This window comes from Myotis daubentonii, chromosome 4 (assembly GCF_963259705.1).
Source record: "Myotis daubentonii chromosome 4, mMyoDau2.1, whole genome shotgun sequence".
Taxonomy (NCBI): domain Eukaryota; kingdom Metazoa; phylum Chordata; class Mammalia; order Chiroptera; family Vespertilionidae; genus Myotis; species Myotis daubentonii.
In genome coordinates, this window is record NC_081843.1 from 78,729,999 (window position 1) to 78,757,517 (window position 27,519).

At 41.6% G+C, this 27,519-nt stretch overlaps 1 protein-coding gene across 4 annotated transcripts; it reads right to left on the minus strand.

The window, feature by feature from the left end:
• Positions 1–1,002: 1,002 nt before the first annotated feature.
• PTCD2 (pentatricopeptide repeat domain 2) lies at positions 1,003–27,448 on the minus strand. 4 transcript variants are annotated; one of them, XM_059694368.1, is made up of 10 exons: positions 27,371–27,426; positions 25,931–26,023; positions 21,314–21,443; positions 17,063–17,180; positions 14,008–14,086; positions 13,503–13,594; positions 11,208–11,321; positions 9,786–9,860; positions 4,086–4,199; positions 1,003–1,837 (listed from the first exon to the last, which is right to left on the minus strand). In XM_059694368.1, the coding sequence occupies exons 4-10, from the start codon at positions 17,120–17,122 to the stop codon at positions 1,613–1,615; spliced, it is 759 nt and encodes a 252-aa protein (XP_059550351.1). In that variant the 5' UTR covers positions 17,123–17,180; positions 21,314–21,443; positions 25,931–26,023; positions 27,371–27,426; the 3' UTR covers positions 1,003–1,612. The 4 variants fall into 4 exon arrangements, with proteins under 4 accessions (XP_059550351.1, XP_059550348.1, XP_059550349.1 ...); XM_059694365.1 differs by lacking the exon at positions 11,208–11,321 and having other exon boundaries at positions 27,316–27,448; XM_059694366.1 differs by lacking the exons at positions 17,063–17,180; positions 25,931–26,023; positions 27,371–27,426.
• Positions 27,449–27,519: the final 71 nt, after the last annotated feature.

The window sequence follows — 27,519 nt, forward strand, 5'->3', positions numbered from 1 at the left end:
AAGGCAGAGAATTTTCTTTACAGTGGGCTACCGATGTTTCACAGAGCATAAGCAAAGAAATTCTTTTGGTATTTCTGAGCAGGAGGAAGAATTAATTTGTTTATATAATTCTTCAACTAGGTACAAATATTGGCAATGCTACCGACAGTAACATAGTTACTGTTCACAAAGCATTTACTTTGTACCAGGCGCTGTCCTGCAACGTTATCTATCTCATTCCATCTTCACAGCAAGCCTGGGAGGTGGGCACTATGCTACCTCTGGTCTCACAAGTAAGGAAGCTGAGGTGTGCCCATGCCCCACAGTGAGCTGTGGAGCCCTTAATATCCTGTCTCTGAAGATTCTCCCTTTTCTTCTCTGAAGAGACATAATGTGGTACAAGGGGGAGGGTACGAGACTAGGAATCTGGATTTGAACTTCAGCTCCAACGCAAACTAACTATCCCAATTTGGCAAGTCATTTCCTCAACCTGAAAGATGAGGGGATTATATTAGGAGACTCAGAAGATTCCTCCTCTAAAATGTCTGATTCTGTGAACAATTCTTGCCTCAGAATATTGATAAAGTTCTGGTCAGCACCAAAGAGTCTGCAGCCCTCGAGGAAGGCGGCTGAGGCTCGAACATCACCTGGGCCTTCGGAACACCAGGCCCAACCCACCAGGTGCTGCATTTCAGACAGTAAGTAACGGGTCAGTGTGAGGAAGTGCTGACCTGCTGTTGTGATGCATTTATTTTTTACCAAAAATAAAAATCCATAAAGAGAAAAGAGAAACCCATTAACAAACTAGATGAACTATAGAAACAAATACGGTACTTATGACCCACATAGAAAACTAAGCAATCCAGAGAGCATTATGTGGTTTTCACTGGTACTTATTTTGAAAAGCACATGGCTTGCCCATGACCAAAGCAGTAATCATTTGACTTTTGGCTTACTGACTAGTCCCGAGAGCTAAATTCTGGCTTTGTTTGTACTGCTGAGAAAACAAAACATAATCCTAAGAAGTTTTTGGAACCGTTTTTATTTTTTTTAATTTTTGAGAAAATTTGACCCTACTGAAACTTGAATGAAAAATTCAAATCAATACACGATGCCTACAGGCACTCTTATTTTACAGATGGCAAATGAGGGCCCACGTACCTTGTTTGGGGTCACGGGTAAATGATGACAGAAGCAGTGAGAAAATCCTGAGCTACTTCCCAGCATGGTGGCCTTGGGGTTCAGAATGTCTGAATTCAGCAAGTAACCATCTCCTCAGTTAGTCAGAACTGACCGTGTGCAGTGAAATTCCCTCCACTTTTGCTTATCAGGTGCTCGGGTGCTGGGAGCTGGACTGCAGGCTCTGACCATATTCCTTCAAGGATCCTCAGCAGTTGACAAGAACAAGCCTCTTTCTGAGGGAGCTCAGCTTTCTGACCCTTGTATCTAGACCTCAAATGGATTAACTTCCCAGGTCAGCAAGCCAGCACTCAATGAACCCGGACATTAAGGAGACCAGATGCTAGTACAGAGTCCACTGGAGTTCGGTGCCTGATTTCTTAGGATGCCAATAACTCACTACAAGCAAGTCCCCTCCACCTCAGACCCACCCCACGGGGGGTTGGACTAAAGGTTACTCAGCCCACAAGGACTGGCTGAGTGGCTGGAAGGTCCGGCGGCTAACTGTCCTCTTGTTTATTAGTGCCATGTGGGACTTCAGTTGTTTGGGGGTGTGGCAGAGCAGAGCATCCAAACTGTGAGTGGTGACCTGGCCGTTTATGTGCAGTTTCCCATAGAGCTCGTCAAAGGTGGCCAGAAGGGCAGGCACATCCTTCACTTTTCTCCTCACGTTAGCCAGCTGGAAAAACACAAAAAAGCAAATCATTACATCTACGGAAGATTCTTCCCTTGTTCTTTCTATCCTCCAAGAAGCAGGGACAGAAATGTAAGCGTGTACCTAAAGAGGTAAAAACCAGGGTACTGGGACACACAGAGGTATGACTAGCTTCAGGGACTCCACAAGCTACACACAAAATTCAGAATTAGTGCTTGAAAATCATGCCCAATGTCTTTTAAAAGTGGGGGGAGAGGGTTAAATGGTACAAATGGAACAAGTTTACCCAATTTAATGACCAGAACAGGAAGCAGGGCCAAATTACATAAGGCTTTATAGTGCATGGTAAGTTTGTTTTTTGTGTCTGCGTTTTTTCAGAGATTGAAAATCTTTAAAAAAACAACAACAACACATTTTGTGTTAGGTTAGGAACACTTTCCATTCTGGTGTTTTTCAGAGTGTGTTTGAGGTGAGAATGAAGACACCTTCAGTCTTGGGAGACAGACTGGATGTGCGGATTCTCACAAGAAGAGGTGAGGCCATGTCCCTGTTACTCAGTGTCCTGCTGGCCAAGGTTAATGGTAGAAAACAAGTATGAGGGACTTCTATACCGCGGAGTACATGCAGCGCTACAGGCCGCTTGCTTTTTCTTTGCACCCTCTTCCCTCTGGCCTGGTTTTCCTCCTCCCACTTCCTGCAATCATCACTTGAATGTTGGCTTTGGTGTTGCCCATGGTAAGTTCTTTGGAATTTATTCTAAAAGCCATCAGAGGGTCCAAACTGGGACATGATCTGATTTCAGTTTATAATAAAGCTGTGTGGAGAACTGACGGGTACGAGAATGTGGAGACTGATCTGGAGGCCCTCACATTAGCCCAGATGAGAGGATGATGTACTGGGAAACGTATAGCAGAGATGGAGTAGATGTATGTGAGATACATTTTAGATTTAAACTTTTAAGGATTTATTGTTGAGGGGGTGAAGGAAAGGGAGGAATCAAAGACATCTTCCCAACTTGGGCTCTATAACTTGGTGATGGGTGATGTCATTAGCTGAGATGGGAAGATGGGAGGACAGATCTGCAGAGGGAAAATCAAGAGTCCTGTTTTGGACATGACTTGAATTCCTCGAAACATGTAGGTGGAACTGTCAAGAGGTTGTTGGATATGTAAGAATGAAGCATGGAGGATAGGTCTAGACTACAGGTATAAATATTAGAGTCATAAGTATAGAATGATATTTAATTCTACAAAAATGGGTGAGCTCTAAATTAGAATGTGAAGCTACTTTCTGAACAAATTAACATTTTGTTTAGTTCAATACTTATTAACAATATAACCTAACAATATTTCTTGATGAAAATTTAATTGTAATCAAGGTCCCTACCATACTAGTATCCTTTGGTCATCTTCTAAATATATCATAACCCTGCACACCTTCCTTTCAACAAGGTCTCCCCACTGAACTGTCAGATAACAAGTTTAAACACTTCTTAATGTTCTTAAAAAGAACTGGTGCCCTGGAGTGGGTCAGAGGGGATGAGTTCCAGGGCACAACTGGGAGCGGCCGCTACGGCTTCGGGAGGGAAGGCTGAGCAGACAGGGAGAGCACAAGAAGGCTGTCGATGGGCAGCACTTCTCCTCTGATTGCTCCTGTTTCCTCCATGAGGCAGGAAACAAGCTCATCAACTGAGAGTGCAGAGTGGGGAGAAGGTATTGGAGGCTTGAGGAGAGAGGAATAAGAGGGCTGGGACCCATGAAAACAGTGTGGGGGAAGAATAATGTAAAGGGGAAAAGTTTTCCTAGCATTTTAGAGGATATATTATGCTTGAAGGAAAAAATCTTTGTACCCACAGAGAGAAGCCTGACAATAGGAACAACAGAGAGGTTGCCCTATGTGACCATCTCTCTAAGGAGGTGGCCTTCTCTGGGTTTTGTTTTTTAAAGATTTTTTTAATTGATTTTTCTAGAGAGAGAGGAAGGGAGAAGGAGAGAGAGAGAGAGAGAGAGAGAGAGAGAGAGAGAGAGAGAGAGAGAGAGAGAGAGAAACATCGATGTGAGATCAAAACATAGACTGGCTGCCTTTTGCACACCCACTACTGGGGATCAAGCCCGCAACCCAAGTATATGCCCTGACTGGGAATCCAACTGGCAACCCTTCAGTGCACAGGACAACACCCAACCAACTGAGCCACACCAGCCAGGACATGGAGGGGCCTTTTTAAAGTGTGCCCTTCACCTTTTAATGATTTCTGCAGCAACCACATACTCACCACTTCTTCTGAGAACTTAAGTTTTTTCACAAATTTTGATACATTTTCCTCTGTGGCATCCTTTAGTATCTCTATCAGGGTTTTCAACATATTTGACTGAATATGGATCATAAGCTGAATAAAAAAAAGACAAGTAAAACAAAACTGAGCCAGTTACAGAAGCCTATATTTATAGGCATCTACCCCGTTTTCATGCTATTTCCTAACCATTTGCTTGCACAAGTTCAAAAAAAATCCTTCAAATGCGTGTCCGCCAGCAAAAACTTGTTTTCCAGGAACAAATCAAAATTCCACAAATGCAACACTTGCCTAAGGATAGAAATGGAGAGAACACAGATTTGGGGCTGGATTCCCAGCACTGGCAATTATTAGCTGTGTGGCACTGGCCGGTACTTAATCTCTCTTTCAATTTCTTTATTTGTAAAATGAGGGGGGAAACTTTACATCTCACATTTTTAGTTATTGTGAACATTAAATAAAATGCTAGCACACAGAAGATTTACCCAAGTGACATTACTATCACTTTCTTCCTATAGCCTCTAGATTCGGAGGCTCTGACAATCAGACAATCTCGGCTCTCGGGTAAATGATACCTTTACCTTTTTTCATTTATTAATTTTTGGTTGAGAAATTCCAGGAGAATAGGCTGTTGCAGGTAACAGTGGGAGCTGGTTAAAATCCTAGTGAGGCACCTCTATTTAGGAACTTTCAAAACTGGGTACTGCACCTGGCTTTCAAAATGATATTACTAACTGCCTTCCATCAGACAGAAACAACATAAGAGAAAAGCAACACATTTCCCCCTTATCACCAATATTTATTAGAACAATTGGAAAAATATAGAAAAGTTTAAATAAAATGAGAATAACTCAGAATTTACCAACTAATGTTAACCATTGTTTGTAATTTCATGCATTATCTTCCAAATATATTAATTTTCCCCAGATTTTGATTCTTCTTTTTATCAATTATCACACAAAGAACATTATCTTACAACATTAAAAAGACATTTTAGAACAAAAGAACACCTCTTTTATAATGATGAATGTGCATGTATAGCAATTCATCATATAAATAAATAATGCACCAAACAAATTAGCACCATGCTTTATCATATTGATAAATGTGCATGCATTTTTAAAAAATAAACTTAATTTCTCAGACTTAATTCCCAGAAGTGAAATTACAAAGTCAAAAGCTATAAACATTTTTAAGGCTCTTGATCCTTAGGAAAGGTAATTTTTTTGGAAGAGATATTCCTTTTATATACCAAACCAGCTAAGTTCTCTCAATAGTCCATTTCTAACATTTTATGTTTGCTGAGCAATTGAATAGGATAAGGGGTTACCTTTGGTCCTGCAGAACCGCATGGAATGATCCTAAGTAGACTAAATCCCAAGGCCCTGATCTAAGTTCAGTGTCCCAAAGCACAGGCAAAATCATGAGCATACCCTCTGTTGGGAGACAACCCTCCAGGGTCTCTCACATTTGAGCAGAAGCATTGATAGCCTTTTTTCCAAACTATCTTCTCAAAGATGTTTGCATAACCAACAGTCTGGGAAGACAGACACAGTGTCTCACCCAGAGCAAAGGGCAGGGATGCTTACTGCCCATTGTAACAGATTTGGGTTCCCCAAATTCAGGGTTCCTCTCTTAAAATGTAAGACCCAGTGTGTACAAGAGGCATATACTGTAGACCTCTTCACATCACCCCATGTAACTGAGGCTCAGGGAACTGATGCAAAAATGCTAATATTCTTGCTACTCCTATTGCTGTGCGTAAACAACATCCTCACTTTCTGACGTCTCATATACTCTACCAGCACCCAAAACTGTTGCAAGATAACTCATAATTTGGAAGGAGGGTAAAATCGCCACTCTTAATAGTTCTTAACACCCTTGTTAATAAAAACTGAATTTGGTTGGCAGTGGACTGTTCTATTGAAATCAAAGACAAATCTACTTTTATTAAATGCAACATCTCCAGTGCCTGGCACCTGGTAGACCCTCAAACTAATGAAGGAGAAGGGGAGCACAGCCATTTTCAATGATAAACCTCCTGGAGCTCCATACTACAAACTTTTAATGATGTGCTCCTGTAAGATTTCAACTTTTCTTCCTATTTTTTCCTAATTTCTCTCCTTGTCTCCAACAACTATCTCTGATTCAGTAGGGATTTCAAGAGTAAGGTTCAATACCTTATGAATATACTGATGAAGGGCAATATGGATGAGGCAGTTACTGATGAAAGACAAAGAGAAAATTTAAAGCTAGGAGCTTGTTTCAAACTGAGGTCTCAGGGTGCAATTAAGAAAAGCTAAAGCAGGGCACAACACATTGCTTTAATCTTACAGATGTCAAACAAAAGGCTAGGAAAATTGAATTAGCAAGGAGTAAGGGAAACTTGGGTAAGAAAAACTATTAAAAGAACACATACTTCTGATTTTCTGAGGCTTTGGGAAATGCTGACAAATCATCAGATACCTTTGACCAAAAAGAAGCCCTAGACATGCCAGAAATTTGCATTTCTTTATTCTCTCTCTCTCTCTCTCTTTTTTTTTTTTAAAGTTTGCTATATTTGAAGTAGAATATCCTAGCATGGTAGAGACTGCTATAAACAATATCTATTCGCCCTTCTTTTTTTGATGACAGAACCCCCTAATTTTAACTGATGCTATGACGTATGGAACTCAAAGGCTCTACTTCTCAGGTTTCTTTGCAACTAGGTGAGGTCATGGAATTAAGTTCTGGACAATAACTTATAAATACCAATTTTTGGTTGAGACAACTAGGAAAGCACTCTTAAAAGGTGGTAACTTCTTTGTCCTCTCCAGTCTTCCTACTTCTTGCTGGAATAGCAACACAATGGATGGAAGTCCCGTGCTTAGGATGGTGGTGTGGAAATACAGAGAGAGGCTGGGTCCCTGAGGATATCACGGAATGTCACACCAGACCTAGACTGACCATCTCTGGCTTTCTACCTGAGAGAAAGAGAAAACCTCTAATTTGTACAGACTCTTGTGTTTTTAGAGTCTACATTGCTCCCCCCCAAAAGCAATTCTTTATGCGTACAGGTGAGGTGCTGCCACAACAGGCTTTATGAGCAGTGAGTCCTGTCTCCTTTCCTACCTGTGCAGCCTAAAGGACTTCCCAGCATGAGCCAGAACTTTAGGGTGACCTTGGTCAGTAGTAGAAAAGGGCATTAAAGCATTCACCTGTGTCAATAAATAAATGATAAAAGCAGCAAAACTAACCACTTGTCAATTCCCTTGCAAGGTAATTCAATTCCAAAATTAGTCTCCATCTGGGACAGATTTCTAGAGAAATGATCAGAAATAAAATAGAATCAGTGGAAAGTTACCCTGTGTTGGTATCTGATACTTTCAGACGTATTTGCAAGTATAAATTAATCCTTTGATACTGAACAGTGTTGCTAAAGAGGGGGCCATAGTTCTTTTGAGATGCATGGGTTTAAATTTAGACTAAAAGGGCAAAGTCAACATGGATGTGCTTTGATTTTATCTGCTAAATTAGTTCAATATATAACACATATAGCTGGGAAAATGGGAAACTAGATCCTCTGGGTCATATTGGCAGCAGGAGCAATTTCAATAAAAAGAAATTGAGGGGGAATAATTGGGTAAATGCAAATTCCAATTGGCAGCAGAGAAAGATTTTAATATAAGGCATAATTTTTAAAGTAGATCAGGAAAAAACTTCATTTATTCCTGCTATTACTGATTGAACAGACACTCTACTCAGCCAACTCGTCAGGTTTCCATTTCTTAAAAATTAACAAATTTCCCTTAAGGATTCCAAGTAGATGACTCAGTCTTGGAGAAGCTAGGCCCATTAAATCATTTTTTTCAAAAAACCTGTTCTAATAACAGATACTTAGAATTAGAAAGATTATTAAATCTGAGAATGTCAACCATCTCTTTTTTCATCAGTCCTGAGGAAGATGAAATAGGCTTATATTGAAATGAGAAATTTAGATTGGACATTTGGAAAAATTTCCCAAGTGAAAAATTTTAAACAATAAAACTATCTTTAAGTTTCCTGACAACAGATAAATCTGTGACCCAATCAAGATGATTCATAGTCAAGATCAGCTCAAGGTTCCTCATATCGTCCTTGCCTGAAGCATGCCCATTCCACCACATTTACCAGCTGCCTTTCCTTCCAGCTCTCAGAGAAAAGGGGCTGGTCCAGCGCCTGGCTCTTGAGTGCGCTTCCCACCTCGCTCAGATTTCTCCTCCTGTTGTGAATGGACAGCTTCACTATCAACAGGCTCATGTTTCACTTCCACCAAAGCACTTTCTCATTTGGAAAAAAAAATACTACATTTTCATAACAACTGAGAGAGATAGTCAAGGACTGAACTAGACGAGGACTCTAAAGGCATGGGCACGGAATATGTGCACGAAAGCAGATTCCATTTTTGAATTCCAGTCCTATGTTCTTTTCATTATTCAGGAGGAGCTGAGAGAGCAGTCCTGGAGAAGAGACACGGCCCTTATCCCTGCAGGTCTGGAGCGGGGGGACCCTGGGATTTGCAGTCAAACAGATGTGTTGGTGTTAAAACTCTGACTCTGCTATGTAATTAACTGTGAGAACTTGGGTAATTTACTTACCCTTTGAATCGTCGTTTTCACAGGTATAATATGGATACATATTGTCCTGACAATGTTGTATAATGTGAACCAACAAATATAAAGTGTATAGGATGGTACCTTAGCTAAATTATATTAAAATCCTGCCAATCTCACTCCCTTCAACGTCTCACCACCAATCATTGATCCCCACAAACTCACATCAACTCTAATAGTCCACATAAAACTCCACTCACCACACTCGCCTGTATTTCCTTCCTATGATGCTATGAACCACTTGGAATCCTAGCAATTCTACTCCTGTCCAATCATGAAATGAGGGTACCTGCAGGCCACTCTCTCTCTCAGAAGCAGTTACATACTTGGGATCCCCAGAGCTGTCCATATCCAGTAGTAAGCAGAGAAGTTAAAATACATATGGCACCTGCTGGCAGAGGAGGCCCCCAAGTCTGTTTGGCTTACTGGCTGCCCAAATAGCCTGACTTCTGGACTTGGGACCTTTGCCACTTTGGCCTCCCAGACCTGCTTGAGCCTATGAGCTTTTCAGGCTTACCCACCCACTCTGACCTGTCTGCTTAGACACCCAGTCTTGGGAAAGGAAGGGATAGGTGACTCTATTCACCAGGGCAGATGGGCCATGGCTAGCTAGCAGCATGAGAATGAACACAGACAACCTTTATTGAGTGAGCACTATTTTATTCAGTACAGATATACTCCATGAGTTACGTACATGGATAGGATACAATCTGCACACAGGTTTCTCTCAAGTCTTAGTAAAGAGACTGGAGGGTCTATCTCCCTTCTCTCTACATCTACCACTTTCTGTAGTCATGTGTTAATGCCTGTAGCATTTAGCCATGTCTAATACCTAAGCATATCTACATTTCCCACCTATTAACAAACTCCCAGAAGCAAAGGCTGTGTTGACTCCTCTCACAAGAGCCATACTGTAACTTTCACAGAGCTCAATAAATGAATAAATTGAATGAAGCCCTTGGGAGATCAAGCCATTATACACAGAGAAAAACTCTAGATGTCATTTTAGTACATTTCTAGCCTTTCTTTAAACCATAAAGAAGTCACTTACATTTAAATTGGCGCAGATTATGCTTTCTGGCTTCATGATTTGAGAAAAAATGGATGTAGCTTTTTCCACTTGGTTCTAGAAAGAAGAAAAACAAATCATACCTAAGTCACATGAACATTACCGTGCTATCATAAAGACCATTTAAAGACGTCGGGATATTCCTATTCGTGGTACACCAGGGTTTTGAGATCCACAAAGAAAAAGAGATTTTTGGTAATCAAGAATGCACATTCTATAAAATGTGTCCAACAGTGTCACGTTACTAAATGTTTTAATACCCTACCAAAGTTACAATTTGTAAGAGGGAGGTATAAAGTTTACATTTCCCCTTCTCCCACTGGAATGAGCTTTAAAAACAACAACACACCCATCTTTGACAATCTCTGACATAATTAGAACATAGCAGAAACTTCAGACCACAGAAGAGGTGGGAATCCTGGAGATGGAGCATGGGTTGTCTAAAGAAGTGAGAGGAGACCACTGCTGCCTTTCTCGGAAAGAGCCCACAGAGTAATTCTCAGAGGTGAGGGGCACAACCTGAAGTACAAAACCTAAATTCCCATTTACAATGATGTAACAGAGTTTAGGACTAGTAATGACAAGTTCTCTGGATCCTTTTGGTGGCAAAGATGAAGCTAATCAAGGACTTACGTAGATAAGCCATATTTGCAGGAAGCAGTATGTCACTATGGCAGCAGCAAAGAGACTTTTCATTGAAAACCAATTCCATGCCCATTCCCAATGGCCAGGGAGAATAAAGCCTGTGCATATTTGTAGCGTAAAGTAGTTCACATTTTCTTAGGCTTTGGAGTAGGACATCTTGGGAGGGGCTCTTCAAGGGAGGTGTTCCAGGGTTCCAGCTTTAACTGTCCTTCACTGAGGTGTGAAGATAGGGAGGTCCTGTCTTCTCTCTGGGCCTCAGCTGTTTCCATTTGTCCGGTGAGAGGGGGAGGCTAAAAGATCACTCAAGTCTCTTCCAAATAAGAGTATTTGGGTCTAACTATGAACTACTAGTATATGATGGACCCCAATTCTACAATGGGCTCATTGTGGGAGTCCTCAGTCATCTGAGGTGTTTCAGCTTTGGAGAACATCAAATTACACTTTCTCTAGGAACATCATATAGTAAATAGATTACTTAAAATTTTCATTTTCATTACTTGAGAAATTTCTCTCAGAGGCCAGCTTCCCCCATTGATTCTCCACAAGATCTTAGCCAGTCCCTTCAAAATAGCAATGCCCTTAACTGTAAATGGAAACACTCTTCGGAAGCATAGGTATAGATGCAGGTTGCCATGGCACCAAAGGCATTGGTCTCTTTATTTTCTTTGATATGGCCAGAAGGGAAAAATAAATAAAAGAAATGAAAGCGGTAACATCCTTCCCATTCCCAGTTCAGGTATGGGCACCCCGAAGCCTTACCTGATTCAGAGCTAGTGCCACAGCAAAATAGCATGCTCTCCTGGCAAGGGCTTCTCCTTTGATTAGGGCTTCTTCCCTTAATGTGGTGCAGACTTTAAAAGACTCAGGGCTATTCTAGAAGGAGATGGGATTGCTCAATCAATAAATGCCATGAAGTTTTAAGTTGAATAAAATGATTAACAGTGCTCAGTATTTCAGATTTCCTTTTGCAAGAATATCCCAGAGCCTACCTCAAGCCTATTAAATGATTAAGATCCATATAGAGACTACTTGCAAATAGATCAGGTTATCTATATGTTAGTAGCTCAAATCTAAACTAACTTTATTTTTAAAGCTCTTTGTCAATTTTCTGACTTGGGGCAGTTTCACCAGCAAACATACAGGTCTCTTTGTATCTGGGTGGATGGGTTTTTAGACATCAGTCCCATAACATAAAAGTATAAAGATTTGGCCTATCACATAATAGAGGAAACCTCAGCAACACAGGACAACTTTTCCTGAGGGGATTTCCAATCTGAAAATATCCACATAAGTCAAATATCTGAAAACATGAACACCAATTTAAACATTAATCATGAAAGAATCCCAGACAATCAGAAAACTTAAAAACAAACAAACAAACAAAAACCCCTCGAAGAATGTGACTGAAGCAAAAGCCAGCAGACAGCAATGGGAAAGCTGAATCCTCTCCTTGGTTCATGCTATAGGTGGACTAGGCTATGAGAGCGGCATCAGCTTTGCATCTATGTACAACTGACATGACATAACTCACAACTCAAATCCTACAGTAAATCCTGAACTTGACGAGAGAGGACAGTTCCCAGAACTGGCCTGGAACTTGGAATGGCTGAGCAGTTCGATTTTCACCTCCAGATTCCTCTGAGGGAAACAAGTTATTCCTGGGCACAGCACAGGGGAGAAAAGTCCTCTGGCCCTCCGTCAGTGGTAGAAGTAAATTCTCCCCACTTCAGTTTACACTCAGGGAGGCCTCTCTAAGTATGTCAGAAAACTGGGTGTCACCGTGCTGAATAGCTGACGCTCAAGTGCTGTGAGTTCTACTGGCTTCTGTTTCACAGGATCTCAGAAAGATGTGCTTGGAAAGGAGCATCTAAAAGCCCAGGGCCAGCAAACCATGACCCTCAGGCCAAGTCCAGCCTATGGCTAACATGTTTTTTACCCTTTTAAGTTTATAAAAACACAAAAAATATGCGACAGAGACTGCATGTGGCCTAAAATATTTATTATCTGGCCTTTCGCAGAGTAAGTTGGCTGACCCCTGAATCCAAGCCCCTCATTTCACAAATGAGGAAAGTGACCAGGTTAAAGCCAGTTAATGCTAAAATTGAGACTAGACTCCAAGTTTCTCCATTTCCATGTTAGTTTTCTTTCCACTGCAACCCAACTACCTCTCTTGTTTGGGAAAACTGACACTGCTTCACCTTTCAGGGAAGTCCAGTGGCCCCTGCTCTTCTACCTTGCCTGGTGTTCCTTTGTTCTCACATAAGAAGGTTTTGCTAAGTTTCCAGAGTTTAAATGGCATGAATGACTATAGTTAAGCATGGAATCTTAGTCAATGTACCATTTCAGTTATCATTCATTCATTCATTAAATAATCAAGAGAGTTTCTCTGTGTAAGAAACAATCCTGATACAGCAATGACATATGGACTTATAAGTCAGGCTTTCCTCAGAGAGTTCATTTTAATGTCACATACATTTATTAAAGACTGGTTGTGTATCAGGCACGGTGTTAGGTGCTGGCATACCAAGAGGCCTCAAGGAGCTTACACTCTAGTGGTGTAACAGTGGGCAGTGTTACAAGTGTCACATACATGACAAATAGCGTAGCATTAGGGATGTTGGAGGAGATTCCAACTTAGGTGATTACAGATAAATTCACAGATGAGGACAAAGCAGCCCCTGAGTTTGCCAATGAAGGATATAAGGTTTCCATGGAGAGGGCCACAGAGAAGACTGGCCTAGCCGAGTCCAGCAAGAGCCTTGTAGCAAGACCACTCGAAAGCAGAGCTTGAGCCCAGCATACTGTTTCTTGTTTCACTATCTATACAATTGCCAGGGAAGGGTGACAGTAATGAAATTGCTTTTCCCATAATAAAACTGTCTGACATGGCTAACTTAAGTTTTCTAAAAATGAACACATTTAAAATGGAAATATCTGCACCAGATGGAAAACTGATTTCCGAGGAACTGAATTTTACTGCAGAGAAAAAAAAAACCGAATCCTTTTTCAAACACTATCCACAATGTTCTAAAGGTTAACAGGAGACAGTCTTACCAGTTTGTAGCAAATCGCAAAAGCAAGGACATAGGTATCTTTGCTGAACTTCACATCTTGGTTTTTCATCTCGATCAATACTTCCAAAGCACCTGCCGAAAGTCAGGAGAGGGCCGGCTCTTAAATACAGTCAAGTGAATTCAGAGTCCTCTACTGCTGATCCGCAGAGTTCTAATCAGCACCATCTACTAAAAGGTGTATTTAGCACAATAAAAGCTATTTATCAAAGTCATTTAGCAATGAGCTACATTTCAAAATTAATGACACAGGAAGAACTAATATTTAAAAACCTACTATAATGTCAGCATAAGTAAAATCCGGGGTGTTTAGTTTAAGGCATGACATAAGATGCAACAATGTTTTCACACATAAAGAATGAGGTCTCCCTGATTCAGGTACTCTTCAGGAATGTTAAGGTCACGTTTGTATGGTCCATTGCTTTTTCTAACAGGTACACAGGCAAAGAGAGCAGAATTTTTCAGCAAACATAAATTACAATACTTACTTTTATATTTTCCTTTGATAAATAACATGTCCATCAAAATATTGAATGACGTAGAGTCTGAGAAGAAACCTCGTAATTGCTAATGAAGAAAAACAATACAGTTTGTTTGAAAGTTAAAACTATTAAGGAATTAATATCCTTATCTGTCCAGGACTTATTTTTGTGCACACCTTATTCACTGGGCCTCCTGAATTCTCTAATAAGTTTCTGATACACCAAGGATTTCTTTTACAAAAAAATTTAAATGCCGCCCACTCTATTGGGTGCCATGCCTTTGGCAATGGGTATACTTAACAAGAGGCAAGAGGTCTGGTAAGAGATCTCTTCAGAAATACGGTGAAAGACATATTCATGAATGGTGATTCTGCCATGTTTAGGAGAAAAGAAACAAGCCAATCAACACTGGTGGGGTGGTCCTGGGACCTGGGTGGCAGCATAACAACATGAAATGGCAGCTAGAAGTATGGTTGAGGACTAAGGCAGGAATGTCTAAAGCCGTGGTCGGCAAATTGCGGCTCGCGAGCCACATGGGGCTCTTTGGCCCCTTGAGTGTGGCTCTTCCTAAGCCTTAGGAGTACCCTAATTAAGTTAATAATAATGTACCTACATATATAGTTTAAGTTTAAAAAATTTGGCTCTCAAAAGAAATTTCAATCATTGTACTGTTGATATTTTGCTCTGTTGACTAATGAGTTTGTCGAACACTGGTAAAGTACCTTCTTTTGGCAAACAAAACAGAGCTGATTGTTCACTTTTTAAAATAATTTACTTTAATCATCATAATTATTATCTAGTGAATAATTATTCACTAAAACATTTTTAAATGTTCTCAACATTTTTCCTCAGCACCTTGAATGCCATGCTATTAAATGTGCCGCTGGATGCCTTGCTCCGTTTGTCCTTTCTGAGAGCCCACTGTGCGGCTCCCGTCTCGGTGCTGAGAGCAAAAAGTGACAACAAGACACAGAGCCTGCCCTGAACACCAGTGGGCTGATCACCTGTGGAGCTTAACTTAAAGCCTCAATAGGAGCCATGAAGAAGAATGGAACAGGACAGAGGGGTGGAGAAGGTGATGGGAGGGATCAGGGAAGGCTCTTTGAGAAGAGACCTTCATGCAGTAAAGGCTCGGTGATGCAGGTGTAGAGCGTTCCAGTCTCAGGCCAGGAGCTTGGCATGTCTGAGAAAGAGCAAGGTCCAGAATGAAGCGAGCCGGGGGCGGGGGGGGGGGGGGGGGGGGGGGCGGGCGGCGCGGCAGGCGATGAGACACCATAAGGGCCCATTAGGTAATGATGAGGGGTCCGAGTTCTATTCTAAGCGGGATGGGAAACCATCAGAGCACCCCTGCCCATAGAAAAATACTGCCAGCCACAAGGGCAAGCTATGTATGCTATTCTAAATTTTCAAGTAGCCGCATTTAAAAAAGTAAAAAATACATAAAATCAGTTTTAATAATGTTACTTAATGCAGTAAATCCAAAATATAATTTCAACATGTAATCAATACTAAAAAAATCATTAAAAAGTACTTTTCATTCTCCTTTTTATATCAAATATCTGAAATACATCATGTACAGGGTGGGGCAAAAGTAGGTTTACAGTTTAAGTACGCAAAACACAGTTTATTCCTGTATCATTATTTATTATTATTTTCCAAATGAGCAACTGTAAACCTGCTTTTATACATATAGTCACAGTCCAAGGGCTCCAGAGATGCATGTGGCTAGTGGCTACCACACTGGCCACACCACAGGATTCTGGGAGGGGACATAACAAGTTAGGAGGAACAGGATTAGGTTTTATGTCATTTGACTGGAATCCAGTTTATCCCACTCCAGGAAGCTCACCCATTCATGAATGTTTCACACATAGGTAACTAAAAACTGTAACAAACTTTACATTCACTTTCTATTTGTTTTTATCACTATACTCATGGCTATGATTTATTATAGTAAAACTTTTGTTTTCTTTAAATTACAACATTAAGACCTGCTTATTGTAAAATAGTCAATCAATACAGAACTGTTTAAAGTAAAAAATGAGAATTTCCTACACTTTTATCCCCTAAAGATAAGCAGCAGTTCAGTGTCTATCCTTCCATATTTTTAATACATATACACTGAAATGTAAATATGTATGAATATTTCTTCTTTTAGAAAAAAATGGGCTCAAACTACTCCATACTGTTCTGAAACCACCTTTTCTCTGCTTACTAATATACTATGGTCATCTTTCTAATGCATGGGTATTCTTAAAGGAGGGGCAAGCCGAGAGTTAACAGCTCCACCACGGACAGAACCCTTTATAGGAAAAACAGTAAGAGGCACAAGGACAACTTAGTTATGGTGGTCCCTAAAAATACTAACATGTCCCAGGTGGCCATCCCCAGCCCCAAAATTTAACCAATGCTTCTGACAATAGATAAGTTTATATTGTCTCAGAGTCCCAGTTTCTTCTTCTGTAAAATATAAATAATAATAGTATCTTGCTCACCAGGGCTATTGTGGGAAACAGATGAAACATATAAAGTGCTTAAGCCGAGGACATAGTAAATATTCAATAAATAATTTAAAAATAATTATTGCTCTTACTGTTTTTAGGAAAAGAAAATTGGAATATGTGAAAGCATTTTAAAAATGGAAAAGCCCTTTACAACGTGGCTTTCAACCAGAAGTAAAGTACAAGAAGAGGAGAGAAGCACAGGTGAAGGACAGGAAAGGCAAGCTTTAAATGGCAACCTGTGTTAAACTGTCCCCAGCAAAAGCTCCTCAAAAGGAGGATGTCAGTCCCAGGTGGACACACATCCAAGGTAGGTAGATACCTTGCAATCTGTACTTACACCTCTTCCACATCTGTATAAAGAGACCTTTACCTCTCCATAGGAACTGGCTCCAAAGAAACCTTAAAAATGCGGGGAACAGCTCATTCATTCAGCCCAGCAGCCTTTTTCTAATAAAAATGTGTATATGGGAGATAGATGCCTTTCCTAACATGAAAAACACCTTATCCTCAGCACAAGGAAATCACTTTGGCAGGGAAGGCAAGCAGAAGACAATAACCTGGTCTTTGATGAGCTCCACTGCAGACTCCTCAAGATCCAACTCGTAGCACAACCTCATGAAAAGTGGTCCAAACTTATACTCTCCCAGTGTGACATTTCTGTTCTCTACATAGTACCTGTTAATAAAAATGATTCAATGAGCCAAATGGTGGGACGCAGGGAAAGGAATTGACAGCCGGAGACATGCACTTGGCTAGGTGTTGGGGACACACAAAAAATGAGGTACTCTCACAGTCTGGAGGGGAAGCTTGCAGACTGAAGATAATCAGAGGAATCCTGGAGTGCAGAAATAACTTAGGCACTTAAGTAAACAAATAAATAAACAAGGTGTGTTGGAGGCCCATTCACTCTGTGAAATAAAAGAGAGGAAAATGTACATTGTAATCATCTTCTCACGTTACCAACAACCCAATAGGACTGACTGAGTGGGAGCATATGTCAGAGAAGAGCAGGGGTCTTGCATCTGTGAGCCCATCAGAATGCACTGTCTCTGTACAGGCCCAACTAGAGAGGAGCAAGATAAGGGGTGGGGTGCTGCTCTGTCCCTGTCAAGGCTGCTTCATCTACATCTAGGATGGCAGATAATCCTCACCTTGGGAAAGACATATGTGAGCTAAAAATTCAGGTTTAGGAAACGGCAAATTTCAAAGAGAGTGGCTTGAGATTTCTTCCGGAGGCCAGCCTGCCAGTTAGAACCACAGCTCTGCAAACTGCTAGCACCACTTCACTTTCAATAGCCAATTCTTTGTGCTTTAGACACTAAGAAGACAATCTGGTAACAGAACAAGCACCTCATGACTACATGTAAATCAGATTTTAGAAAGATTCATTCATTATGTGAATAAATCCCAAATACTACAGGGACAGCTCTGACTTTAAAAAACAGAATACTCATCAATCCAAGAACTTGTATGCATATAAGCATAACCCATGGACACAGACAACAGGGTGGTGAAGGCTTGGGGCAGAGGCAGGCTAGAAGGGGTCAATGGGGAACAAAAGGGGGACATATGTAATACTTTAAACAACAAAGCTTTAAAAAATAAATAAATAACAGAATATTCTTTAACCTGCTGAAATCACCGAGGAAGGTCATAGTCCATCCTAAGATTATATACTGCCAAATAGAATGTCAATGTGTACTTTTAAAGGTACATTTCAAATTCCAATTACAGAAGCTACAAAAATATTCATTGCTTCATTACAACAGTTAAGAATTAAATTATATCAAAGTATCAAGTTGTTACATCTTAAATATATATCATTTTTGTCAATCATACTTCAATAAAACTGGAAAAATAAGTTATTAAAAGGCAATATAGTGTAATAAATAAGGATTTTTAAACTCTCATTCCAAAATATCAGTTCAAATCCCAGCTCTGTAACCATGAGAAGATTAATTAATCACTGTGGGCTCCAGTTTCCTTATCTGTAAAATGGAGCTAAGAAGAGAACTCAGAGTTTTTGTGAGGATTAAATGAGGCAATATGCCTGGCACACAGCTAGTCTTCCATATAAAATATAAGACACGCTGAGGAAAACATCTTTAAAAATCAATATATCTCAGTAAATAGTCTCATGAGAAACTTATGCCTGATTCAAAACAAAACAAAAAGAAAAGTTTTCTCAATTTTAATGACATTCATTCTAATTAAAAGTCCTAGAAAGTCACAGAGATAATGTATCACCTTCTGGTTCCAGTTAGAGGATCTAAAAATCCCTCTGTAAACCAATATGGTCAATATTAGGATGGGATTGGGTTGCTCATCACTTTTGGCCCAATAAAGGCCTTATATTTCAGCTCCCTATACTTTTTCCCAGCCGTGGGATGCCTGTCTCAGAAGAGAGGAGCTGGGTTGGTTAGGCCCTGGCCCACCCATCTTCCCACTTGCCCAGCTGTCCACAAGTAGAGTGAAGGGCAGCAACTGAGCAGAGAATATTAGCATCAATAAAGGAAGGATGAGTCATACTTTGAATGTTCACAAGAAAAACAGAGTGGAAAGAGTGTTCAAATTTTTATCCTGCTTTATTTCTCTTTTAAACATCTGATAGCTTTGGGTAGTAAAGCTATCCAGAGGGTCTTAAATGATTCAACTACATAAGATTATTTTCTTTACTTAGCCTACAACTGTTATTTTTAATGATTTTAACTTAATCATTACAAATAACAGAATTAGGTTCGCTGGTATAGTGTGATTATAAACCACAATAAATTTCAGAAAATAACCTGGCAGCTTATCCTGACAACCTTTAAAAGGTTCACTCCCTCTGAACCCAAAAAGGAAATAAAGAACAAGTTTTATGCGTACAGTTTCACCAGTATAAATCATGGCACTATTCATACTGATGAAAAGTTAGAAATCATTTAGACATTCAACAACAGAGGCACAGTTAATTAAAATACCAAACATACGATGCAATATGGTATATGCATTAAAATGTGGTTCCTAAGCATATGATTAACAAGCAAAAACACTTATGCTATAATACTAACTAGAAAACAAAAATATATATATTTTTTTTCACAGTAATAATTACAACTATGTAAAATAGATCCTATCAAAATCATAATATCTTTGTATGAAAATAATTGGTAGGGATGTATTTTCTATCTGCAGTCGTAAATCCACGATGTTAATTTACAACTTAAGTCTATGTAAATTTTCGGCGCCCCAAGTCCTCTGTTGTTCAAGGGTGAAGAGTATATCAAGATATTAACAGTGGTTTCTTAGAAGTGGTAGATAGGCCCAAAGAGGGCCACCATTAATTCCTCCTCTCCCTGCATGAGCAAGCTGCTCCACCCATCCATCTAGAGGTGGAATCCTTTCCCCTCCCTGTGAATCTGAGCTGGCCGGACACTTGCTTTGACCAAGAGAATGCATCAGAAATGAAGCTGTGCCACTACTGGGCAGCTCTACAAGGCCTGCAGCTCCCACTTGACCATGGGCTAGTGCAGCTCAAGCTAGACTCACGAATGGTGAGACACTACAAGGAGAGGGCCAGGTGGAGGAGCACTGAGGCATCGGGAATGCAGGTGACGCCTTCTTGGACCTTCCAGCTCAGCCCAGTGACCTGCAGACGAGCAAGTGACTTTAGTCTACTACACCAACAAGGAACTGTCCAGCTGAGACGGGCCTCAATTCCTGACCCACAGAGCTCTGGGAAATAATAAATAATGGCTGTTTAAACCACGGAGTGGTTTGTTATGCAGCTAGAGACACCTGAAACAGAACTTGGAATATATTGCTCTTCCTACTTTTTTGGTGTTTTTCTGTACTTAGTTTTTAATTGTCCTTTTTAAAAACAACATTAATTTTTTCACATTATAAAATTGCTAATGTTCACTATAGACAAGTTGGAGAAATCAGAAAGTACACATTTAGACAAACAAAAAATGTAAAATGTGTAATTCCCAGAGAACCACAGTTAACTTTCGGTATATATTCTTCCAGTATTCTATATATGAATACCTTATCTTTATCCCTATAAATGTATAATATAAATGCAGGCCCATGTATGGAAATATATCTTTAAAGAATGGTGAAAAGAAGCAATGAACTTAATTTCTGAAATGAAGCCCATATTTTCTCCCAAGGGAGCAAAACCTTTGTTGGATTTAACAGCAGACTATGATTTTGTGTGAGCTCCTTCTGACATGGGAAACTCTGACAAGGGATCAGACACCACAGAACAGGCATACGCCTGGAAAAGGGAGACTAGTTAGGAATCCACTGGTCATCCATGTGAGAGACACTGAGGCCTGAACTAGGACACTGGGAACAGGGACAGAGAGAGCAAGGCCAGAGATGAGAGACACCAGGAATGTGGAAGCAGTCGGATTTCTTATCCTGTCAGGGAGGGACACAAACGAGATTAGGGGAAAGAGGCTCACAGATATCTGCCCTGACTGACTGCTCAGTGCAATAGAAAACACAGCAAAAGGAAGAAATTTGCGTAAGTTGAATGTGAAGACCTAAGGGACGTCTAAGTGGAGTTAGTGAGTACGCTGCTGATTTCTTGGGGCATGTATTACCTGTTTTTGTATCCCAGCACCTGGCATGTAGTAGGAACCCAGTTAGTGTTTGCTAGAAGAATGAATATAAATGCCTAGAGCCCAGGGCAGGCATCTGGACAAGAGATTTGGCCGTCACCGGTGATGCCTAAACCTTGGAAGTGGATGAAACTGCTCAGGAAACAGAACACAGTAAGAAGAGACAAAGACTGGCAGAATTCTAAGGAAATGCCTCACCTGTAAATGACATGTTTAGCCAGTTCCACATCATCGCGGGACTCACATAAATGAAGTAAGGTTCTCAGCTCCTCCTTTAAGATGAGCTTGTTCTGGGTCAATTTCTCCTCCAAGCTGCTCAAATAGGTTTCTGGAAGAAAGCACAGTAGGGTGACCATCACTGAGGTTGACTGGGAGAAGGGGAAGCCAGAACCTGGCACACCGAAAAGGGGCACTGAGAGGGGCTCACAGCCTCGCAGCTCCCATCATGGGCCGGTCCCCTTGAGTAGTGTCATGTGGGGCGCGGCTATAGGGTTAAGCCTCGGAATGACCTGTTGGCAAAGTCACAGACAAGTCCCAGCTTAGAGGGCACAGTCCTCTTAGCATAATTAGGCTTGACCTTATGATGCTCCCTAGATCTTATCTGGGAAGCTAATAGGCTGAGGGAGGTGCAGCAAGTGCTGCGAAAACAAGTGAAACTCACAAGAACAGTGTAACTATGGTAACCACTACCTTGTTTACCTCTGACTATAAAATAAGGGCTCAGCTTGCCTCTGGATCTCTCTGTGGCCTCAGCCAGGCACAGGAGGATCCACCTAGAATAAAGAGAGAACCTGGCTATGCTGATCATCTGAACGCTGTCTCTGTGTCCTTCATTCTTCCCCGACTCCGTCCACACCTTTGGGAACCCCTGGACTGCTGGGCTGGACCCCGGCAGTGTCGGAGATGGTGTGTGACACAAAGTATCTGGGTCACAGGGGCAAAGCCCAGGCCCCACTCAAGACTGTCCAACACAGAATCTCTGGGAACAGGAGCACAAGAATATGTATTCTATATAATAAAAGCATAGTATGAAAATTGTCCCCTCAACTGGGAGTTTGTCCGGGAGTTTGACCAGGGGGAGGGGCTGGCCAGGGGAAGGGAGGGAGGCCCTGGCCGGCAGCCGGCAGCTGCTAAGGACCCTACCAGTGTATGAATTTCGTGCACTGAGCATCTAGCCTTTTAATATCTGATAATTCTTATGCACACTAGTTTGAAAGTATCCCAGAGGTTTAGCCCAAAGAACTGTATCTATAGGAGACTTATGAGAGGGAAAAAAAGAAAGAAAATGTAACCAAGATATCTAAACCATTAATTGGCAGGGCACCTAGCAGGAAAACTGAAAGGAAAATGTCCACAACATGTTTCAGAAATAGTCTGTTTCGCTTTCATTTGGCCCATCTTTGCCTCTCTTTCATTCCTCTTGGTCTCTCTCTACTCAGTTGTTACCATACTGCGGGACTATAGAATGCATAGGGGTAAATAAAAAAGGCACTCTTTTCAAGGTGATCATACTCTGTCTCTGTCCCTTGTCTTGTGTCTGATCACCTGTGGGGACCATCACACACCAAAAGGAAACATAGCTTCTTGGCATTAGGAAGGAACTGTATTCTCGCTAGAATGTGGGGTGAGAGGCAATTGCCAAGAAAAGTCCACAGGATTTGCTCCAAGGCTCAGAGCTTTGCAGGAATGCTGCTTAAAGAAGTGGCACAATATACATTGAAAATGCAAGATCTGGAAGCTGAGGCAGATGCTGCTCTGGATTTATAAGAAAAGAAGGCCCACTGGGTTTGATACTGTAGTGGACCCTCCCATCTTTACTTGCAGAACTACATAATGGTTAAAGGTTTTAGCGATAGAAGGACCTGGACTGAAATCTAGGCTCTGTCACTTGCAGGCTAAGGGGTGACCCTTGTCTGTGAGACCTGATTCCTTGTACGTAAAGTTAGGATCATGACACTGCTGTAATGTACCCCAAAAATCACACTAGGATGCCTCAAGAAGTCAAATTAAAGAGTCACATTTATAGCAAATCCGGGACTATAAGGGGGCATTTTGCTCTCCCAAATCTCATAGTGATAAGATGGCCATAACACCAGATTTGTATAGGCAAAAATCACAAAGGTATCGATTACATCCCAGGGTTTGGAATGAGGAACCTGGTTTGCAAAAAAGCAGTTTACAGAAGCAGACTTAAGCATGCTATCTAAATTATAGTTTTGGGTCTCCAGATCACTGAGTTGACAGAAACACATTATGTAGAGCCCTCGGGTCTTGGGACCACTGAATCAACAGGAACACATTATCTGGAGCCCTCTGACCTTGGGATAATTGTGCTGTCCTTCCCAGGTACATAAGAATGTGCTTCGATAATCAGTATGACCATAACCAATGGGATATTCACATTACAATCAATAGGGTATTCAATCGAATGGAATAATTCATATAATTCAGAAAATCAAAATAACTTTTCTATTATTTTAGCAAGCAAATAAGTACAGAAACCAAACGGCAGGGTTAAAGTTAAACTACAGTTTCTACCTGAGATGATTGCTACCATACTTCAACACCTACCTCATGGGGTTATCCTGAGACAATACACATGAAGCATTTAGCACAGAGCCAGCAGAGTAACTGCCAGTAAATCACAGGCATTATTGTTCTAATTTTCATTCCTTTTATTTCTTCGTAGAGTTAAGAGGATTTGTTCTATTAAATAGTTCTAAACAATTTCCAATATAAAAGATTTCAATGGGATGACTTTACGTCTTGTACTTCTTTATCCTTTTTTTGTTTTGTTTTCTGTTAATCCTCACCAGAGGATATTTTTCCATTGACTTTTAGGGAGAGACAGAGAGAGAGAGAAACACATGGGAGAGAGACAATGGATTGGATGCCTCCTGCATGCGCTCCTGACCAGGGCCAGGGATCAAGCCTGCAAGTGAGGAACGTGCCCTTGACTGGAATCAAACCCAAGACCCTTCAGTCCTAGGGCTGATGCACTATCCACTGAGCAAAACTGGCTGCTAGGGCCTTGTTAGTCCTTCTTAATAAACCTTAAGAATCCAAAATTTCAACAGATGTAATTTGTATTTTAAAACCAACCAATCAAGATGTAAGTGCTTATCACATATTCATACACAATAGGTATGGCTCCTACCCTGAAAGAGCAAAGTCTAGTCAAGAGGACAAGATATATTTATAGCCCTGACTGGTTTGGCTCAGTGGATAGAGCGTCGGCCTTCGGACCAAAGGGTCCCTGGGTTCGATTCCGGTCAAGGGCATGTACCTTGGTTGTGGGCACATCCCCCGTAGAGGGTGTGCAGGAGGCAGCTGATCGATGTTTCTCGCTCATCGATGTTTCTAACTCTCTATCCCTCTCCTTTCCTCTCTGTAAAAAATCAATAAAATATATTTTTTAAAAAAAGATATATTTATAGAAAGTTACCTGAAAACAGTGATGGATTAGGTAACACATGGCTGACTATCTATTCTACATAATAAAAGCCTAAGCAACCATTACGGCCAAACGGCCAGAATGACAGGTTACTATGATGTGCACTGAACACCAAGGGGCAGATGCTCAATGCAGGAGCTGGCCCCGGTGGTCAGTGTGTTCCCACAGAGGGAGCACTGCTCAACCAGAAGCCAGGTTCACAGCTGGTGAGTGCAGTGGCAGTGCTAAGGAGCAGCGAGCAGGCACGTGGTAAGGAGCGAGGGGTCCTGGACTGCGAGAGGGATGTGTCCACCTGCTGGCTTAGGGCCTCCCTTCCCCGGCTGCCGGCCAGGGCCTTCCTTCATTCCACACTGTCCTCTGGTGGCCAGTGCACATCATAGCGAGCAATTGGTCTCCCTATCAAACTCCCATGGGGACAATTTGCATATTAGGCTTTGATATATATAGATGATTAACAGAGAAGGAAGACTGGTTTCCAGAGGGCTGGACTGTGAGTGAAGAGAAGCAAGAAGTGTTAAATAGGTGCTCTTAAACAGTTGACAGTAAAGGAAGAAGAGCTAAACAAATGAATAAAGAAAATAAAAGAGTTACTAAAAGAGGAGAGAGGAGAGTCTTGCCGTGTTTACAAAGGGATTTAAAGGACGGGGGAAAGAATGCAACAAGATTTCTCAGATGCTGAAAAGGACTAGGACTTACGTGGTGGTGTTGCATTTTTAGCTTTTTATAATAAAAGTTTTCAAACTACCTAAAAGTAGTTTGACCTCCCATGTGCCCATCACCCAGCCTCAATAATTGTCAATATTTTGCTAAGGTTTAAAATAAATCTTTGTTTTAGCCTACTGACTTTTCCAGCACAGGGTAGAAAATATGAACATGCATCATCACATATAGCACTGTCTTGTTTCATTTTATTGCATTTATATATAGTTATGTATGTGGGGACTGGAGATGTAACATAAAGTGTATTTTTTTACTAAGGGTTTCATCAAAAAGTTTGAACACCAGTCATCTGGAGCAGTTCTTCTTGGACTTCATTGTGCATACAAGTCACCTAGGGCCTGGGGTTTGGCATTCCAATCAACCTCTCAGTGGCTGCTGATCCATGAAGCTTTGAGTAGCATGGATCAGGAGGACTGGTTTTAGTTCTTCTCTGGGATTCTGGGTGAAGGAATAAAAGGAGAGCTGTAGACTCTGCAGTAGTAGAGAATGAGATGAAAGGTGCATGTCAGGGTAGACTAGGAAACTAAGAACAAATCATCTCAATTTTTCTGAGACATTGAAGGAGAGACTGAACAGGGACAGAAATAGAGAAAACTTGAATGACAGAATAATGTAAGAATTAACAAAACAGATTCAATTACCTCTGGTACCAGGAAGACTGTATGCAATAGCCACCTTCTTTTGCTGAAATTCTTTCAATTTCACAACATTATCTGTAAGTAGATATCTTTTAGCTAAAAAATAGAGGAAGAAAAGACTAATATCATTTTGACTGTTTTATACTTGGCAAATAACATGACTCTCTAATAACTGATTCACTTAATATAAATAATTCGTCTAGATAGGTACAAATATAACAGTCACCCTGGTGGGAAAAAAACATCTCCAACTACCAGATAATGCAAATCCTCAGCAAAGACAAGTTATGTTTATGTGTGCAAAAGGAGCTAATGATTAATTGTGTATGGGGATAGGATGGCAGGGATCTGGGATCTGAAAGACAGACTTTCACCATCGGGTTAAGGGACAACAAGGGGATTTTAAAACAAACAAACTTAAGGCTATTGTTTAAATGCAAAACAGGAATATCTCGTTTTGGTTTATCTAGGTAGAAGCATACAGTGCAGTGGAAAAAGCTATAGCGTGACCACTGGAATCCCCAGGCCTGTCATTTGTGAAATGAGGAGTATGGCCTCTCGCATGTGGACTCTCAGTAACCTCAGGATAGATCAGAAACCACTCGCCACAGCTTAGCAGAAAAGATGAGTTTGGGAAACATCACTTCTTTAGGATGCCAGGCTGTGGCCAAAGAATCAACCACCAAAAGAAGCTCTGGGCACTGCACTAAAAGGTAACAAAAACGATCGCTGTATGGAGAGCCAGTCCACACGAAGGGTGGCAGCAGAACTCTACTGTGGGGCTGCCTGTGTTCCAATCCCTCCCCTACCAGTTCCCTCTAACCTCGGGCACATGAGCTATTATACTAGCTGTTTCCTCCCCTGTCAATGGAGAAAAGAATGGTACCAGGTCACTGGGTGTTGTAAGGAGAAAAGGAATGTCTGTAAATACATTAGAATAATGCCTGATACAAAGGGTTCCATACTGTATCCCTCATCGGCATTTTCAAGTTTATTTTCACGAAGAGATGAAGGGATAACTAATTGTAGGGAGGAAGGAACCTGTTCAAGGTCTTTCCGATCGATCGGTCGTTAGCTGCAGAGCTGGGACTCTGCCCCCCAACTCTGCCGGCCCCGACCCCCAGGGGGGTGAGCAACGTCGCCCCCTCCGAGGGGATGCCGCAGCGCCAAGGTCAAGACCCCGGCCCAGTTGTCCTTTGGTTCCCAGGCACGTGGGTGTCCACGACACCCAGGGGTCATCGTGGCACACACGCGCGAAGCCACGCTCGTCTGCTCCAGGCCAGTAAGTGGCCGTGGCGCTGATACTTCTCCAACGTGATGCCCGCTGCGGTGTAAAGGTCCCTTCGGTCCCATCCCTCCCCGCCTTCACGGCGCGAGCCCGCGGATACCTCCGAGGGGGCAGCGGCAGCCGGCGGAGCCAGAGCCTCCCACCCCAGCACACACCAAGGCCCGCAGCGCCCGCAGCACGGCTTGCTTCCGAGGCCGGAGTGCGACAGCCATGCCGTCCCGGGCCGCACCAACTGCGGGAGCCCGGGGGGAGGGCGGAGCGTCGGCGCGCCTGGCCCCACCCCTTCCTCCGCCTTCCACCCCCC